Raw genomic sequence first — 18683 nt, 5'->3', positions numbered from 1 at the left:
CTGTCTATCCATGGACACTAACTGAACTGGATGAATAAAATTCAGAATTTCCTTCTTAGTACACACACGCAGAGTAGTGCTGGGAATGAAGCCCAGGCCGTGCACACGCTAAGCACACGCTTCACCACTGAGCTACACTGTAGCCCTATTTTAACCACTGTGCAGCATCAAGAGCACAGCTGCTGTCATTTCTGTCTTATCTTTTTGAAACTGTTTCCTATGTAACTTGATTAAGGTAGAACTCACTAAGCTGCTGCCATTACCCCAGTGCTGGAATTACAGGTACCATACTTGGCTGGGGGTATTATTGTTTTGTTTGGTTTTTTTAATCTTGTATAGATAAGGTCTGGCTATACAGTGCAGGGTGACCTCAAACTTGAACCTATAATCGTCCTGATTAAGTCTCCCCAAGGCTGTGTATCCCACCATGCCTGGCTTATGCAGTGCTGGGAAGGGAACCCAGAGCTTCATGCACTCTAGACAAGCACTGAATTAAGTTGTACCAAATTCTACTTAAAATAAATAAACATTTATTTCTATTTCTATTTGTGAGTGTGTGCTTTGCCATGTGTTTGGGAGACTGTGGAAGCCAGAAGAGGGCACTAGATCCTTTGGCGCTGTAGTTATAGGCAGTTGTAAGTTGCCTAAAGTGGGTTCCAGGTACAAAACTCTAGTACTCTCAAAGAGCAGCAAGCACTCTTAATAGCTGAGCCATCTCTCCAATTCCCACAGTTCTTCATCTTAAATATTAAATCACTTTTCAAAGGTTGTATCAGAATTGTAGTTTATTACATATTCTAGATACCGACTGCTGCTAAGATCCATGATTTGCAAGTATTTTTTCCCAATTCTACATTTTACTTCTTCAGGACAAGCAAAAAGAACTATTAGGACTTAAGTAAGTTTCACAAACTGGCAATTACATGATACAATGTGTTAAAGTAAACTTTGTCATTCAGTAAGAAAGGGGCAGCTCTAAAATAACAACAATAGGGGCCAGGGCTGACTCAGTGGCACAGTGCTTCCCCAGCATTCAGTAATCCCTGTGCCTGATTACTAACAGTGCAAACATGAATGAACATTGTAACATAGTAAATACATACCCAAGGGATTTTTTTATACTCAAGTGTTATTAACTGTACACATATGTGCTACATTTAAATACAACCAGCAACACCATCATGTCAACATTATTATGTGAATATCATCACAAACATGAATGATGAATTCTTTGCACTCTGAAGTTATAATAGCTATGTCCTATGTAATTAGACTTTTATAACTCCCATTATAATTGTTTGAACCCACGGTCATATAGTAGTCTGATAAGAACCAAAATGTTACAAAACTTATGACTACTTGATTTTGTGGAATAACTCAAGGTCAAAACTATTTGACAGTGACAAATACTCTAGTTACCCCTGTAGCATTCATACAACATAGGTCCAGTAACATCATGTGACTGTAATTAAGAATTCTCTAATGAAGACATTCCCAATAGTCCTGTGTGAAAATGCTATCTTAGGGGTGGAAAAATGGCTCAGTTATTAAGAACAGTTGCTGCTTTTGCAGAGGACCTGGGTTCAGTTCACAGTACTAACATAGCTCCAGACCTTAACACAATTGATCCCTTGATAGAAGAACCATTCAGGTTGTGAAATTCAGTATGTATACAGCACTACCTACCAAAACTAAAACAAAGGCCTAATCCATCAAAGTCTGCAGTTCTGGGAAAGTCTCTTTGGCTTCTGCAGTTCTGCTTCTGGCTAACTGTTCTTGTTAACTGAAGTATGCCAACAACACAGAACATACTGTCGTGTTTAAAAGCTCACCCTGAGAAAGGCTGAGTGCTGCATTGGAATCCCAAACACCAGTGTAGTTGCTGGCAGGCTAATAGTAACTTTCTATTGGATTAAATCCATATCCAAGCATCCTCTGGTGGATACTCCATAACACCAACACCCATATGGCAGCTCACAATCATCTATAACTCCTAGTACTAGAGGACCCAACTCCCTCTTCTGGCCTCTGCCAGCACGATATACACACTTACAGGTAAAACACTTAAGATAAAAATAGATAAATCCAGCAGTAACAATGAAAGCTTGCCTAGGGCAAAAAGTGAAATCTTTTTTCTTCTTCACATTTATTAGGATCCACTAAGTATCAGAAGAATTACGTTTAATTGCTGTGCTGGTTCGTTTCTATCAATTTGACACAAACCTAGACATCTGAGAAGAGGGAATCCCAACTGAGACAATGTCTCTATCAGAGTGGCCTGTGGGCAAGCCAGTGTAATATTATTTTGATTATTGATTGATGAGGAAAGTCTATCTCACTACCTCCCCTGCGCAGGTAGTCCTAGAGACATCCACTTGGGCCACACAACCAACCAAGGCCACACCTAACCCTTCAAAAAAAGGTCTACCAACTGGGGAGCAAGCACTCAAACACACAACCTTACCGTGAGCATTCTCATTCAAGCCGCCATCCCATCTCAGGCTATATAAAGTTTGAGGCAGGCCTGGATTACATGAGACCCTGCCCAACCATCACCATTTATACATACAGAACCTCTAATTCCTGCTACCTAAAAAAGGGGCCAACAGGTACTGCAGCATGACAGAGTAGAGCATTATCAAATTATTCCCTCTAACATCTACGTCCTTCTGTAGCCCTCTACAGCAGTGACTCAGGACACGGATACACAAGCGCTCTGGCCTAGGAGACATCAGTGAAGGACAAAAGCACAGAAGCAGGGGCTTGTTAAGCACACGGAGACTTGCCCTTTGTGTTACAACCATCACCACACTCCTCTGTTTGAAGACAAGACAATGGGGATAGGAGAAATAAGGAGGGAGAGATGGAGAAAGAGTTTAAGTGAGAGTGCAAGTGTGTGTGTGAGAGAGAGAGAACATGAGAGAGAGAGAGCAAGAGAGAGAGAGACAGACAGAGACAGATAGACAGACAGACAGACAGACAGACAGAGGTGCAACTGTGCCAGTTGAGTATAACTTTTAATAGACCAGGTGGCTGAGCACAATCTTACCATGAACCCAAGCAAGATTTAGTCAATTATAGACCTGTGAAAACGAATCAACTTTTTTTTTTTATTTTCCATTTGTATGTATACGCATGTTTGTATGGGTATAGGCACAGGTCTGTGTGGGTGCTCATGTGTGTGGGTGAACAAGTATGAAGAAGCCCAAAGTTGATATAACCCTTCATCTCTCTTCTACCTTACTTGATGAGGCAGCCTCATTTAATCTCACCCAGGGCTCATGGGACAGATGGGAACAAAATAATAACAAACTCAGCACTCACACGTGTGGGTGCATTACACGTGAGTGGACATACAGGTAGAGGTCCAAGGTTAATGTCAGGAATCCTCCTCTATCACTCTACTACTTTATTCAATTAGACAAAATTTCTCAATCAAATTCACAGGTTGCAGATAGAATTATTCTCAATGCCAGCTTGCTCTCCTGTCTCTACCTTCCAAGACAGGAAGCAGGCTGCTATGCCCACTCAGAATTTATGTGAGATTTGGTGATCTGAACTATTAGCCTTAGATTTGCAACGCCAAGGTCTTAACCACTGAGCAATCTCCCTAGTGTGTTACTTCTCTTAAGCCATGAATCAACATGACTGGCTTATATTTTCTGTGCCCTCCTCCCTGAAGTATTCTCTCTAAAAATAATAAAATGCCTGAAACTATCCTATGATGTAGGAAAACATAGTTTTAGGATGAAGCATATTCTTTAGGACAATGCCCAAAGTATAAACATACTTAAATAACCTTCTTGGTACTATGGATTGAACCTGAAGCATAGGAGGCAAGCATCCCACCAAGCTACATTCCCAGCTGGTGATCTGAAAATAATCTGATGACATTTAGTTATCTGTGAGGGTGATGGGTGCTCACGCCTCAGCCAGCATGTGGAGATCAGAGGGCTGTTTACAGCAGTCAGCTCTCTCCTTCAGCAGTAACTTTGGGTATCAAACTCAGACCATCCTGCTTGGCAGGAGTGCTGTTACCTGCTGAGCCAGCCACCAGCCCTCCACCCCACTAAGAAGTCTCTAAAAATATTTTTAAATCTTACCTCAAAAATTTAGTGTTCACTTCTACTTCATCATCAAAATCCAGCCTGGGGAAAGGCAACAAACAATATTCTAAGTTTATTGATGATAATACAGTAAAGATAACACCATAAGAAAGCAAAACATATTAACAAAAGATGCCTATGTACTCACCTTAATGGAAGGAAAAGTGGACAGAAGCAAAACAAAAACATGTCTATAATACATGCTTTTCATAGTATTACAACTGGGCAGAAGTTAGGCAGTAAAAGGCAGCCGTAGCGGTGCCTATATAGAACCCACCGTCCAGAGCCTGTGGTGGGTTCTGGGAGTTCAAGGCTATCCTCAGACACATAATGAATTCTAAGCTAGCCTTGGCTACATAATCAGACCCTGTTTCAAAAAGCAAAATGAAGAAGTGAGGGAGCAGCAGCAGCAGCACCGACCCCCTCCCCCTCCACCAGGGATTCCATACAGGAGGCCAGTACCATAACCAGGAAGAGATACGAGTATAAATAGCGCCCAGAGTCTAAGAATGCAGCTCAGCTGAGGAGTCAGGAAGCCCCGGTTCAATTCCAGTACAGCGTAAAACTGGACATGGTGGCACACACCTACACACCTGGAATTCTGCCACAAGGGACGTGGCAGCAGGATGATCGGGAGCTCAAGGTCAACCTTGGCTATACCACTGAGTTCAAGGTTAGGGTGAGCTACGTGAGACCCTGCCTGAAAAACAGAAAATCCCTGAGATCTAGTTTTCATTTTTATGATCTAATCTAAGCCTTGTCAGTTTTCTGAAACATCTTTCAAAGCAATATTACATAGAGGAAAGAAGACACAAAAAGTTGTTAGTCTAAAAATAAAATATATACCATATTCAAATCACTGTGCTAAGTGGCCAGCCTTGGTGGCACGTACCTTTAGCTCAAAGTATTCATCAAGTAGAAGCAAAAGGATGATAAATCCAAGGCCAGCTTAAGCTACATAGCCAGATCCTGTCAAAGAAGAAAGCAAGAAAGCAAGATCACACGCCACACAAAATAGTGTGGGACCCGTGGTAAAAGAAAAAAAATACCCTCAGGGAGCTTTTCAGCCCAGACAACAGCAACTATAAAGCAAGAGGCCAGAGAGATAGACAGCTCAGCAAATTAAAAAACCTGCCACCAAGCCTACAGGCATAAATTGGATCCCTGGGACCCAAATGGTAAAGAAAGATTTCCCACAACTTGTTTTCTAACCTACACAAACACAGAGTGAGTAAATAAACATATAAATGCATGTTAATATATATAATAAGTGAGAATGAGGTTGGGTTTGGGTTTGGAGACAAGATCTCTCTACATAGCTCTGACTGTCCCAGAAACCTCCATGTACACCAAGCTGCCCTCCCACCCACACTGCCTTTGTCTCTCAAGGGCTGGCCTTAAAGACGTGCCACAAAACCCAGATGTAGTGGCACTTGACTGTAGTCCTGCGACATAGGAAGCTAAGGCAGGAGAATCATGAGTGGGAGGCCAGCTTTGTGTACATACTGAATTCCAGACCAACATGGCTACACAGCAGGACTGTCTGAAACTAGGTGTGGTGGTCACATGTTTTTGTTTCCAAGCACTTGGGAAGTGGAACCAGGAAGAACGCAGGCCAGCTGAGTCTACAAGAAAGCTATGTCAAAATAATAAAATCAAATTAAACAGACTTTGTTAAAAAACAAAAAAAGCAAACACTATTTGAAATGTGTTTTTAATACTGAAGAGAGCATCTTTTATGATTTTTAAAATGATTTTATTTTATGATGTGTCTGTATAGGGATATATGCCCATGTGAATACAGGTACCCAGAAAAGGGGTGGCAGAACCCCAAAACTAGATCACAGATGTGAGTCACTGACATGGGTTCTAGGACCTGAATTCAGATTCTCTGGAAGAGTAGCGTGCACTCTTTGGGCTGGAGAAAAGTCAGAGATTGAGAGTGTTGACTGCTTTAAGTGTTCTGCTTGCAAATATGTCAGCAGGCCAGAAGAGGGCACCATATCACATTACAAATGGCTGGGAGCCACCATGTGGTTGCTGCTCATTCATTCATTTTTAAGTTTAATATTTTTGTGTGCTTTAGTAGTGTGTGCATATAGGTACCACACTCATGTAGAGGTCAGAGGGCAATTTGGTAGAGTTAGTTTTCTCCTTCTACTTGTGTGTGGGTTCTGGGAATCAATTAAAGGTAACTAACTAGGCTTTTAACAAGCTACCTCACAGGCCCTAAAGCAGCTGTTCTCAACCTGTGAGTCACAACGACCCCTTTGGAAGTTGCATATCTGATATCCTACATTACAGTTATTAACAGTAGCAAGATTACAGTTATTAAGTAGAACTAAAATAATTTTATGAAGCCGGGCGTGGTGGCACACACCTTTAATCCCGGCACTTGGGAGGCAGAGGCAGGCGGATTTCTGAGCTCGAGACCAGCCTGGTCTACAAAATGAGTTCCAGGATAGCCAGGACTATACATAGAAACCCTGTCTCGAAAAACCAAAAAAATAAAAATAAAAATAATAATAACTTTATGGTTGTAGTCACCACAACATGAGGAACTATATTAAAAGGTCACAGGATTAAGAAAGTTGAGAACCACTGCCCTAAAGCAAACTTCTTTTAAAAACTTTTCTCAATCTTTACCGTCCAAAAGCAGTGTTTCTATATATTTAAAAAATAATATTTTAAAATTAATTTGTTTTTCGCTTTGTTTTGAGATAAGAGTATCACTATGTAACTCAGGATGGACTCAGTCTCCATCCTGACTCAGCCCTACTGACTGCTAGAACTTCAGGTATTGCAGACTTTTGTCATACTGTGTCTTGTATATTTATACATAAATATAACGACCATCAGAACTTTAGGAACTTTTCCTATCTATCTTTAGAGCCTATTAGCAATTGTACTGGCTAGTTTTGTGTCAACTTGACACAGCTGGAGTTATCACAGAGAAAGGAGCTTCAGTTGGAGAAATGCCTCCATGAGATCCAGCTGTAAGGCATTTTCTCAATTAGTGACCAAGGGGGAAAGGCCCCTTGTGGGTGGGACCATCTCAGGGCTGGTAGTCTTGGGTTCTATAGAAGAGCAGGCTGAGCAAGCCAGGGGAAACAAGCCAGTAAAGAACATCCCTCCATGGCCTGTTTGAGTTCCAGTCCTGACTTCCTTTGGTGATGAACAGCAGCATGGAAGTGTAAGCCGAATAAACCCTTTCCTCCCTAACTTGCTTCTTGGTCATGATGTTTGTGCAGGAATAGAAATCCTGACTAAGACAGCAATCATACTTCAATGGCACATTCAAATCTGGTACTTCAATAAAGACTTTTGAAACTAAATGAACTGTGCACTCCAAGTCAAAGAAAGTATTAATAAATTAAAAAAGAAATAAGCTTAACAAAATGATTTTGAGAATGCAGACCAGAGCTTAAGGAAAGCCAACAGATTTTTGGGGTTTTTTTTGGTTTGGTTTTGTTTGTTTGTTTTTACCAACAGTGAAACTCTTCTTTGCCACAGTCCCTTTACCTTTCAGAAAATTTTGGTTTGGTTTGGCTTCGTTTTTTTTTTTTTTAAACAGGCTTATCAATAAAGATACTAGAAAACAATTTTTAACCTGTATAGAAATTTTTATGTGAAAACGATGTAAGTAATAAAAGCCAAAACCCTACGTGACATACAGGCACTGTGAGTGAGGTCGGATGATAAGTAATAGGTGTGACCGTTTCATCCTTTTCTTTCCTTTAAGATACATTTATTTATGTATGAGCACACTGTAGCTGTCTTCAAACATACCAGACGAGGGCATCCGATTCTATTACAGATGGTTGTGAGCCACCATGTGGGTGCTGGGAATTGAACTCAGGACCTCAGTGCTCTTAACCACTGAGCCATCTCTCCAGTCCTCATTTTTTTCTTTACAGCTATATTTATATTCAAATTATACAAAAAAAATTAAAGAAATTTACTTAAAATAGAGAGCCTGGATAAGGAATAATCCAGGGACTAAGAGTTAGTTTTAGTTATGTGACAGCAGTATAGTAAGTAATCAATTAGATGTGTGGTCAGGAATAAACAAGAGCCAACAGCAACTAACTCAAAAGTTGATGGTACAAGAGAAACACACGGATGATAAACATTCAAACTTACCCTGACCGTCGCTTAATAGCCCTCTGTACAACAGCTCCTCCACCTTGAATCCCAGGTCCAGGGTTTCCAGAAGCAATGGTGGGACCCAGCGATGGTACATCTGATGTCATTTCTGTCGTAAAAGAATATCGTCCATATTCTCAGCAATCAATGTCATGATGCTGGCTAAAAGAAATACTCACACCAGGGGTCATCAAAACCCCTTGCTGCCAATTCTGATGACCTTAATTCAATCCTTCACACCCACATGGTGGAAAGAGAGAACTGACTCATAGGTAGGCATATACCTCCAGACATGCACTTGCTCACAAGTAAATACATACAATTTAAATATGAAAAGAAGGAAGGAAGAAAGGAAATAAGGCAGGCAGGAAGGCAGTCTGGCTCAAGCCAAGCCTGGTGGCAAACATCTGTGATTCCACCACTTGAAAGACTGGAAAGAGGAAAATCAGGAATGGTGGTTTATGCCTTTAATCCCAGCAGCATTCAGGAGTCAAAGGCAGGCAGATCTCTGAGTTCAAGGCCAGTCTGGTCTACAGATAGAGTTCCAAGACAGTCAGAATTTCACAGAGATATCCTGTCTCAAAAAATACAAAACAAAACAAAGTTCAAAGTCATCTTATTATACAAAGTGGATTTGGAGCCACACTATCCAGGCCACATGAAATTGACTCAAAACCCCCACAAAAAGCCAAGAGTGGTACTGCACGCCTTTTAGTACTTGGGGACAAAGAGAGGCAGATCCCTGAGTTCCAGGCTAGCCTGGTCTTTAGATCAAGTTCCAGGACAGCCAGAGGGACTATACAGAGAAACCCTGTCTTGAAGAAAGAAAAAGAAAGAAAGAAATGTTTAAGCTATGGCTTAATCATGTATGTATTAGAAGAATTACATATTCAGAACAGGTCATTTAAAATACAAAATTATCAAGGTTTTTAATTTAAAAGAAAATCACTGGTCATACAAAGAATCAGGCAGGTCTCAAGAGAGCTGTGGGCGGGGGTGGGGGAGCATCAGCTAATAGATGCCAACACTAAGACAATACAGATGTTAGAATTATCTAACAAAAGTTTTGCAAGTAGCCCTGATAAAAATTCTTCAGCAAGTATTTAGAAGAACATTTGAAACAAATGTTAAACAGTCTTAGCAAATAAAAACATAGAATATGGGGGAAAAATGGGAACTTTGGGAATAAAAGCTGTAAGTGAACCAGGCATAACGGTGCATCCCTATAATGTTGACACTCGGGAGACTGGCAAAGGGCCTGCATGTTTGAGGTCAACCTATGCTAGCTACCTAGTTTAAGGCCAGCATAGCAAGACCATCTTAACAGGATGGGGAAAACAAGTGTGGATGGGAGGGAAGAAAGTAGGGACTGTATTGTATAGAAATATGTATAATTCAAATAAAAATGTCATATGATCTTATCAATAGATCATGGGCATCAATGAGAATGAACCAGAGCACCAGAGAAGCAAAGAACAAACAAACAAACCTAATCTGAAATGAGAGAAAACAAATTGGGAGCAAAAACAAATAGAAAAAAACCTACCAGAACTTCCGATACCACTGGGGCTATAACAAAAAGATCTAACATTTTGTCATAGAAGTTACACAAAGAGATGAGAAAGAAAGCAGGGCTAGGAAACTCCTAATTCCGATAATAACTATAAACCTACAGAATCAAATTGCAAAAACTCCCAAAAAAGATTAAAAAAAATTCTAGCACACGTTATAGTTAAACTTCTGAAAACTCAGGTTTTGAGGGCTAGGAAAATGGCTTAACAGATGCGGGAGCTTCCTGCCAAGACTGAGCAGGACCCTGATCACCTAACTCAGGCAAGCTGTCCTCTGACCTCTGTACCTTCATCAAGATGGGCACATACACACTCTCAAAACAAAACAAAACAAAAACTAAGGAAAATTTAAAATGAGCCAATGACAGGAGCTTCAAATTAGTCCAAAACTAGCCTTTGCCAACAGGTAAACTGGGATTAGAGAGACATGTCTCAGACAGCAAAGTGTTTACCATAATAGCATAAGGACCTGAGGTCAGATGCCCAGCACTGATGTAGAAGCTGGGAGGTAAAAACAAGTAGACAAGCTGGCCATCTTGTTATACGTTCAAGGCCAATGAGAGACTGTCTCAAATAACAAGGTGAACTACTCTAAGGAACAATATTTGAGGTTGTCCTCTGATGTATGTGTGCACACACATGTAAGAACTCCCATAAACAAATTTGTAAACCATTTTAAAGGTAAATTGACATAGTTCAAAACTGTTATTCATCCCTTCCTGATCCAAAGCTAATAAAACTAGACACTAAGCTAACAACACTACATACAGTTATTATTCTTTCTAATCTTAAACACATCTGAGTCCTAGGCCACATAGAGCAACTCTTGACTGATTACAAACCTAAACCAAGTAGTATTACTATTTCCATCCAAGTGTAGAGCTTCTGGTCTATAAAAGCAGCGTTCAGGATGGCTGCTAATCCCAGGCCACCTGGGCTGCAGTGAGACCGCCCCATAAAGTACGTCTACCAAGGAGGGCAGTTTGGTGATGGGCTCTGAATACCCCAGTTCTTCCGTGAGTCACCTGTCCCCCAAGAGGTCGTTTTCCTCCTGTTCTATTTAAGGATGTGACTTTTTCCTTTTTGTCTTCTTTACATTTCCTTCCTCATGACAATGCTGAGATCTCTAGCTTGCCTGCCCTGCCTTTTCTTACTGACTCTAGTAAAATATACCCTTCAAAGCACATTTTTTTAAAAGGATTTATTTTTATTGTGGTGGGGAGTAGTGAGGAGGATGTGTGCACATGTGAGTGCTGCTGCCTACGGATGCCAAAGAGGGCACTGCACAGTCAGCTGGGAGTTGCCCTGATAATGGGCACTTGAAACCAAGCTCAGATCCTCTGGACGAGTCATGCAGGCTCTTAACCACTGAGCCATCTCTCTAGCCTCTTCAATCTTTTATCCATGAGATCAAGAACTTGCTAAAGGGACCCACCCTGTGTCACAGCATGGGGCTTGGAGTATGGCTCAGCCAGTAGAATATGGGCCTAGCATGCTAGAGGCTCTGGGTGTATAACTCCAGCACTCGGGGCTGGGGGGTCAAAGTCATCCTCGGTGCTCCACCTCAGGAAAGGAAAGGAAAGGAGGGGAAAGGAAAGGGGAAAGGAGGGCTGGTGAGATGGCTCAGTGGGTAAGAGCACCCGAATGCTCTTCCGAAGGTCCAGAGTTCAAATCCCGGCAACCACATGGTGGCTCACAACCATCCGCAACAAGATCTGACTCCCTCTTCTGGAGTGTCTAAAGACAGCTACAGTGTACTTACATATATTAATAAATAAATCTTTAAAAAAAAAAAAAAGAAAGAAAGGGGAAAGGAAAGGAACATCATGCACACATTAACCAAAGTTAAGTGGGACTGCAACAGCCTTAGAGGCTATGCTTCATGTCAACTGGACAAAGGAGTCACTGAAAACAGGGACATCAACTGAGAAAATGCCCCACTAGATTGGTATGCAGGCAAGCCTGTGGAAAGTTTTCTTAATTAGTGATTGATATGGGAGGGCCCAGTTCACTGTAGGTAATGCCATCCCTGGGCTGGTGGTCCTGGGTGCTATAAGAAGGCAGGTTGAGCAAGCCATGGGAGACGAAGCCAGTAAACCAAGTCATTTCTGCTTGAGTTCCTGTCCCCAAATCCTGCCCTGCTGAGTTCCTGCCTGGACTCTCTTAAGTGATGGACTGTGATGTGTATGTGGAAGTATAAGCTGAAATAAATCCTTCCTCCCCAACATGTTTTGGTCACATATAAAGTTTTCATCAAAGCACCAGAAAACCTAACTAAGACAGAAGTTACTCTTGCAAAGACCAATGTGAGCCTTTGCTTTACTAAAGTAAGATGAAAGGCTGGCATCTCCGCCTCCGTTTTGTCTGTCTGTCTCCTTTACTTCTGGAGACACAGAGCTAGGTCACTGTCTTTAATCTGTCTTCTTGTCACCTTGGATTCCAGCAGAAACAAGATAAAGAACTGAAGCTATGCCTCGGCTGAGACAGTGAGAACAATTACCTGTGATGAAGAGGCTACACCCAGAATGCACTATCTTGTAGGAGCCACAGTGGTCCTGTCAGCAACAATTTAATTCATCCACCTAGCAGGACCCGAGACAATGAGACACTGTGTTCAGGACTGGCTAAACCTCCGGCCTGCTGCCCTAACTGTTCTACTTAAACCTAAAGCTGAAGTCAATATAGTTAAAGGGACTTAGGGGTCACTGGACCCTTCTATCTGTTCCTAGGACAATGTGACCACAATGAGTAAATCTCTGTATTTCATCATTAGTTGTCAATTAATTGGGTTAGGTGACTGAGCCTAGCCAGGGGACACAGAGAGACCAAGCTTTTTTTCCTAAAGCTGTGGTTATAGGAATTGTTATATATACAAATAAACCCGATAAAACAGCAAATAAGCTGGGCGTGGTGGCGCACGCCTTTAATCCCAGCACTCAGGAGGCAGAGGCAGGCAGATTTCTGAGTTCGAGGCCTGCCTGGTGTACAGAGTGAGCTCCAGGACAGCCAGGGCTATACAGAGAAACCCTGTTTCGAAAAACCAAAAAAAACAAAAAAACCAAAAAAACAGCAAATAAAATTTACCTGAAGAAATTACAGAGTGAGAATCCACCACCAGTAACACAGCAATGCACATATACTAAACAAGACAGGGCAAAATGTGTTGTAAAATCTGACACAACTAAAAGAAAAACATTATATCTGGAGATATAACTGCTCTTCCAGAGGTCCTGAGTTCAATTCCCAGCAACCACATGGTGTCTCACCACCATCCGTAATGGAATCTGGTGCCCTCTTCTGGAGTGTCTGAAGTCAGCTACAGTGTACTTACATATAACAATAAATAAATCTTTGGGTTAGAGCGAGCAGAGGTCTGAGTTCAATTCCCAGCAACCACATGATGGATCACGATCATCTGACTCAAATACATAAAATAAATAAATAAATCTTAAAAAAAAAAAAAAAAAAGCCGGGCATGGTGGCGCACGCCTTTAATCCTAGCACTTGGGAGGCAGAGGCAGGTGAATTTCTGAGTTTGAGGCCAGCCTGGTCTACAGAGTGAGTTTCAGAACAGCCAGGGCTACACAGAGAAACCCTGTCTCAAAAAAAGAAAGAAAGAAAGAAAGGAAGGAAGGAAGGAAGGAAGGAAGGAAGGAAGGAAGGAAAGAAGGAAGGAAAAAGATAGGAAAATCTCTACAAACATGAAAAAAATACAATACAATTAATGAATGAGTCAAAGTCTCAAAAGAAAACTGTCACAAGCTTAACTAAATGTAAGTGAGGCACAAGCTCTGCTCTTGCAGAGTTCTTCAAGGCACCATGTTGGGCTGCTCACAAACACAGGTACCTCTTGCTCTAGAGGATCCTACATCCTTGTTTGGTCTCTAAGGGCACTGCACTCCAAGCACATACACAGATATGCACAAGTGCATAAAACAAAAATATACTAGAGAGCTGACAGTGTGACTCAGAGAGAAAAAGTACCAGCCATGCAAATCTGATCAAAGTTCTGCCCTTGAACCCACAGTAGGAGAAAACTGACTTAGAAAAATGTGTCACACGCATACAGAGAGAGCGAGAGAGCGAGAGAGCAAGAGAGAGAGAGAGAGAGAGAGAGAGAAGAAGAAGAGGAGGGAGAGGAGGAGGAATAATAACAACAATAAACAAAAAATTTAAATACAATATAGCAAAATTAAAATTACGGGAGACAATTAAAACTCTACCTGGTAAGCAATTTACAACACTGCTGTATCACAGAAAACAAAAAGCAACAAAGCAAAGGGTTAGCAAGATGGCTCCCTTCCAAAAGCCCAAAGTTCTATCCCTAGCACCACGGCAGATAATCCAGTCACCTGAAACTCTAGTTCCAGAGTTTCTCTTCTGGCCTCCAAGGGCACATATATATAATAACACAGACACACACAGACACACACACACACATACATCTTAAAAAACAAAACAAAATCAATCATTAAGCTTTTACTTCAAGACCAACAACACTAGGAAAAGCCCATACAATTATAACTGACTAAATATAAAAATAAATAAACAAATGTAATAGCCATGCAGCAGTGGTGCACGACTTTAAGCCCAGAGGCAGAGATAGGTGGATCTCTTGAATTCAAGACCAGCCTGGTCTACAGAGTAATTTCTAGGACAGCCAGGGCTACAAAGAGAAACCCTGTCTCAATAATAATAATAATAATAATAATAGTTCTACAACTGTACTCCAAAAAGAAATATCCAGGTTCAAATTACTTTACTATGAGTTCTACATAGTCTCTTCAAGAAAATATTTGGATGTGATATCCTCTCCTGGCCTCATTTTACTGATGATTCTAGTATTAATCTGATATCACAACAAAACAAACAGTAAAAAATATGCCAATTATAAACCAATATTCTTTCTGAAAACTGATACTAAAATACTTTACAAAAGATTACCAAATAGGAGTTAGTCATCTACAAGGCAGGTATAGTGGCACACATATAAAACCCCAGACTTGGGTAAGAGAGGTAGACGGATGAGGGAAAGCCAGACTCCACACGCGCACATATGCGCACATACACACACATACATTTATACACATGTAAGCACACACTAACACACTCATACTAGAATTCAGAAGAGCTTTGTCACTCTCTTTAGCCTGGCCATATGGGTAATGGCTTTGTCAATCTCCCATGGGTCTGTGGCCTTGGAGACCTCAATATGGCCACGTGCATGTCAACAATGCAGTTACTCAGGACTTCCTCTGTTCCCTACACCTGGAAGCTCAATCTGGAACTCCAGCACCAGAGGACCCAACACCTCTTCTGACCTTCAAGGGCACCTGAACTCACATATACATATATACAATTAAAAAATAAGTCTAAAAAACAAAATTACTAGATAGGGTGGTGGATACCTTTAATATCAGCACATGGGAGGCAAAAGCAGGTTAATTTAAGTTCTAGACCAGCCTGGTCCACATAGCAAGATCGAGGATAGCTAAAGCTACATGGTAAGACCCTGTCTCAAAAACAGACACCAAAGTTGATGGAGTTGTTTGTCTACACACATATATATGCATTTACATATCTGAACTTAAGGTTTACTGATATCAACTCACATGGAAAAAAATGGAAAATACTGACTCCCCCTTCATGGGAAATGAAAAACTAAATATATATGAAAAAAGCAGTCAACTGAAGGAATCTTCTGACAGAACGGACTTGCTTTGTCAGTAGTGTAGCCTGTAATTCCAGCACTGAGGAGACGGTAGGAGAATCACAGGAAGTTCACATGAAATTTTAGGCCAGCTAAATTACACTCGTTCTCAAAGGAAAAAACAAAGAAAAAACAGATATAGGCCACCACCTTATCCAGCTTAGAAACCCTTTGGTGTTTGGAGGGAGGTGGGGTTTGCAATGTACTAGGAATGAGACTTAGGATCTTGTATCTGACACACAAGGGTTCTTCTAACTAAGCTGCATCCCTGGCCCAATTTTATTATTATTATTTTTTTTTAAGACAGGACCTCACCCTAGTTCTGACTGACCTGGAACCCATGTAGCTCAGCTAGGTATTTGCCTGGCAGGCATGAAGCCCCTATCTTGAGCCCAATAGCCCTGGAGTGATGGCACCTAACTCTAATCCCACCACTACAGAGGTATAAGCAGTAGGGTCTGGAAGTTCAAGCCCTAGCTTAGGATAGTAAGATTAAGGCCAGCATGGTATTTGAGAGCCTGTCTCAGGAAAAACTTACTGTGGTCACCCAACTACTGTAAAAATGAAAAGGAGAAATATAAAAGTTAAAGTATAATTTTGTTTTTGGAGTCAGGGTTTCTCTGTGTAACAGCCCTGGCTGTCCTAGACTGGATTTGTAGACCAGGCTAGCCTTGAACTCGCACTGATCCACCCGCCTTTGCCTCCCAAGTGCTCGGATTAATGGTGTGCACCGCCATGCTTAGAAGGAAGGTATAAAGTTTTAAAAATTGTGGAGGGAGTAAATAGAAGAGACTTTATGATACAGAGAATAAGAACTACAGAGATATCTCAGGGGTTAAGAAACTGACTGTTCTTGCAGAGACCCAGGTTCAATTCCCAGCACCCACATGGTGGCTCACAAACATCTGTAACTCCAGTTCCAGGGGACTTAAAAAGTCCTCCTCTTTTGACCTCTGAAGTCTTCTAAACCCATGTGGTACAGACATACACTCAGGCACGCATATACACATAAAGCAAATAAATATTTTAAAAATAAATAATATAATGAGTAACCAACAAAATACTAAAGTATAGCCTGGACACAGAGAAAAATAATAAATACTTAATAAATATGTTCATTTCTTTCTCTAGGTTTGTTTCCTTGCTATAAAATCAAAGAGTTATCATCCTTTGTTTTTATTTGTTTGAGACATGGTCTCTCTTGCTGTATAGTTTTGTCTGCCCTCAGAATTCACAGATCTTTGCTGGCACTGAAGCCCTTTAGGACAGTGCTGTTTTATTTACAATGGACTCACTCCCTGATATTTACCTACTGAAGTCATCATGGAAAATAGGACAGCAATCCTAAAAATAGATGGATTTAGCAAGGCATGGTAGGTCATGCCTATAATCCTAGTACTGGGGAAGCTGAGGCAGTCTCATGTAGCCCAGAAGTGGCCTTGAACTCACTACCCAGCTGAGGTTCTCATGTCCATCTCTTAAACACTCAGGAGAGATGGAGAGCCTAAGTCCAGCCTGAACCACACACCCAGACCCTGTCAAAACAGCAAGTCAAGCAATTCAACCAGGTTATACAAGCAGTGCCTACTACCTGAGGGTTGGGGAGTTGGCTCAGACTCTGCTGAGTTCAAGCCTACATTTTCAAAGGGGTGTTAAAGACATTCTTTTATTATTACAACATCTGGATGAAATCAGTTATATAGCTGACAAAACACTGGACAAATAATGGAAACATTTTTCAAGATTCTTTATAATATTGTAACATCAGAGAACTTTTCTCTATTTTGTATTTTAAACGACTTTATGTGTATGTTTTGCCTGTGTGTATATATGCAACACATGCAGGCTTGTTGTCCATGGAGGCCAGAAGGTGGCAATAGATCTACTGGAATTATAGCTGTGGGTAGTAGCACCAGTATGTGCTGGAACCAAACCTCAGTCAACTCCAAGAGCAGCCAGTGCTTGCTTCTAATGGCAGAACCACTCTCCAGCCATTTTTGTTTACTGATACACGGCTACCATTCTCAACGTAAGTCTTTACTTCTTAAATTCTAGGAAAATAGAGTAAAACTTGGTACCACAAGTCTACTGCATAAAAGTACACCAACTGAAGTTTCGTTCCAAAACTGTTATCCACTGAGTATGCAGTTCAGTTGGTAGAATGCTTGCCAGGCATGCACCAAGCCCTGGCTCCATCCATAGCACATGGTAAGACAGGCATGGTTGTAACTATAAGATCATAGCACTTGGATCAGAAATTTAAGATCAGGGCTGGAGAGATGATAGTTCAGCGGTTAAGAGTATTGACTGCTCTTCTAGAGGTCCTGGGTTTAATTCCCACCAACCACATGGTGGCTCACAACCATCTGTAATGGGATCTGATGCCCTCTTCTGGTGTCTCTGAAAACAGCTACAGTGTACTCAATATCAAGAAATAAGAGGCAAGCGGATTTCTAAGTTCGAGGCCAGCCTGGTCTACAGAGTGAGTTCCAGGACAGCCAGAGCTATACAGAGAAACCCTGTCTCGAAAAACAAAAAAACAAAAAAAGAAAGAAATCTTAAAAAATGAAAAAAAGAAATTCAAGGTCACCCTCAGAGACATAGTGAGTTTCAACCTAGCCTAGTCTAAATGAGACTTGCCTCAAAAACAAAAAGTTTATTGTATTTTAACTGCTGAGTTAGTAAAATGGTTCAATTCCTTTAAAAAGAAAGAAAAAAAAAAGAGATAAATTGATTGATTTGGGGGGCTGGAGAGATGGCTCAGTTGTTAAGACAACTTGGCATTCCTGCATAACACATGAGCTCAGTTCTGAGAACCCACATTAGATGGCTCACAACCACCTGTAATTGCACTACAAGAGAATCAACACACTCTTCTGCACCTGCACTCACATGAACAAACATACATGCAGTAATTACGGTCTTTTGAATGAGAATGGTCCCCACAGGCTCCTATATTTTAATTCTTGGTCCACAGTTGGTGTTAGTGTCTTGGGAAGAATTAGGAGGTATGGCTTTGTTGGAAGTAATACAGCTGCTGCCATGCTTCCAGTCACAGTGATCATGGACTCACCTCTGGAAAACTCAAGTCTAATAAAGCGATGCTTCTCTAAGTTCCCATGGTCATGGTGTCTCTTCATGGCCACAGAA

General features: G+C 41.2%; 1 protein-coding gene across 10 annotated transcripts in view; it reads right to left on the bottom strand.

The window, feature by feature from the left end:
- The window catches only part of Arnt (aryl hydrocarbon receptor nuclear translocator), a 62874-nt gene that overhangs the window by 40508 nt on the left and 3683 nt on the right, over positions 1-18683 (bottom strand). For 8 of the 10 annotated variants that reach the window (XR_001783643.2, XR_001783644.2, XM_006500933.3 and 5 more), the window contains exons 2-3: positions 8250-8361; positions 4104-4148 (exon numbers count right to left, since the gene is read on the bottom strand). Coding sequence is in view for 6 of the 10 variants with exons in the window: in XM_006500933.3 (XP_006500996.1) it covers positions 4104-4148; positions 8250-8361 (157 nt within the window). In the remaining 4 variants the exon portion in view is untranslated. Of the gene's footprint in view, positions 1-4103; positions 4174-4998; positions 5076-6875; positions 6882-8249; positions 8362-18683 lie in introns of those variants that run through there. The other 2 variants (XM_030252391.1, XM_030252393.1) reach the window with 2 other exon arrangements.

This window comes from Mus musculus, chromosome 3, assembly GCF_000001635.26.
Source record: "Mus musculus strain C57BL/6J chromosome 3, GRCm38.p6 C57BL/6J".
Taxonomy (NCBI): domain Eukaryota; kingdom Metazoa; phylum Chordata; class Mammalia; order Rodentia; family Muridae; genus Mus; species Mus musculus.
Note: the sequence above shows the minus strand (reverse complement) of the source record. Positions and strands in the feature narration are given on the sequence as shown.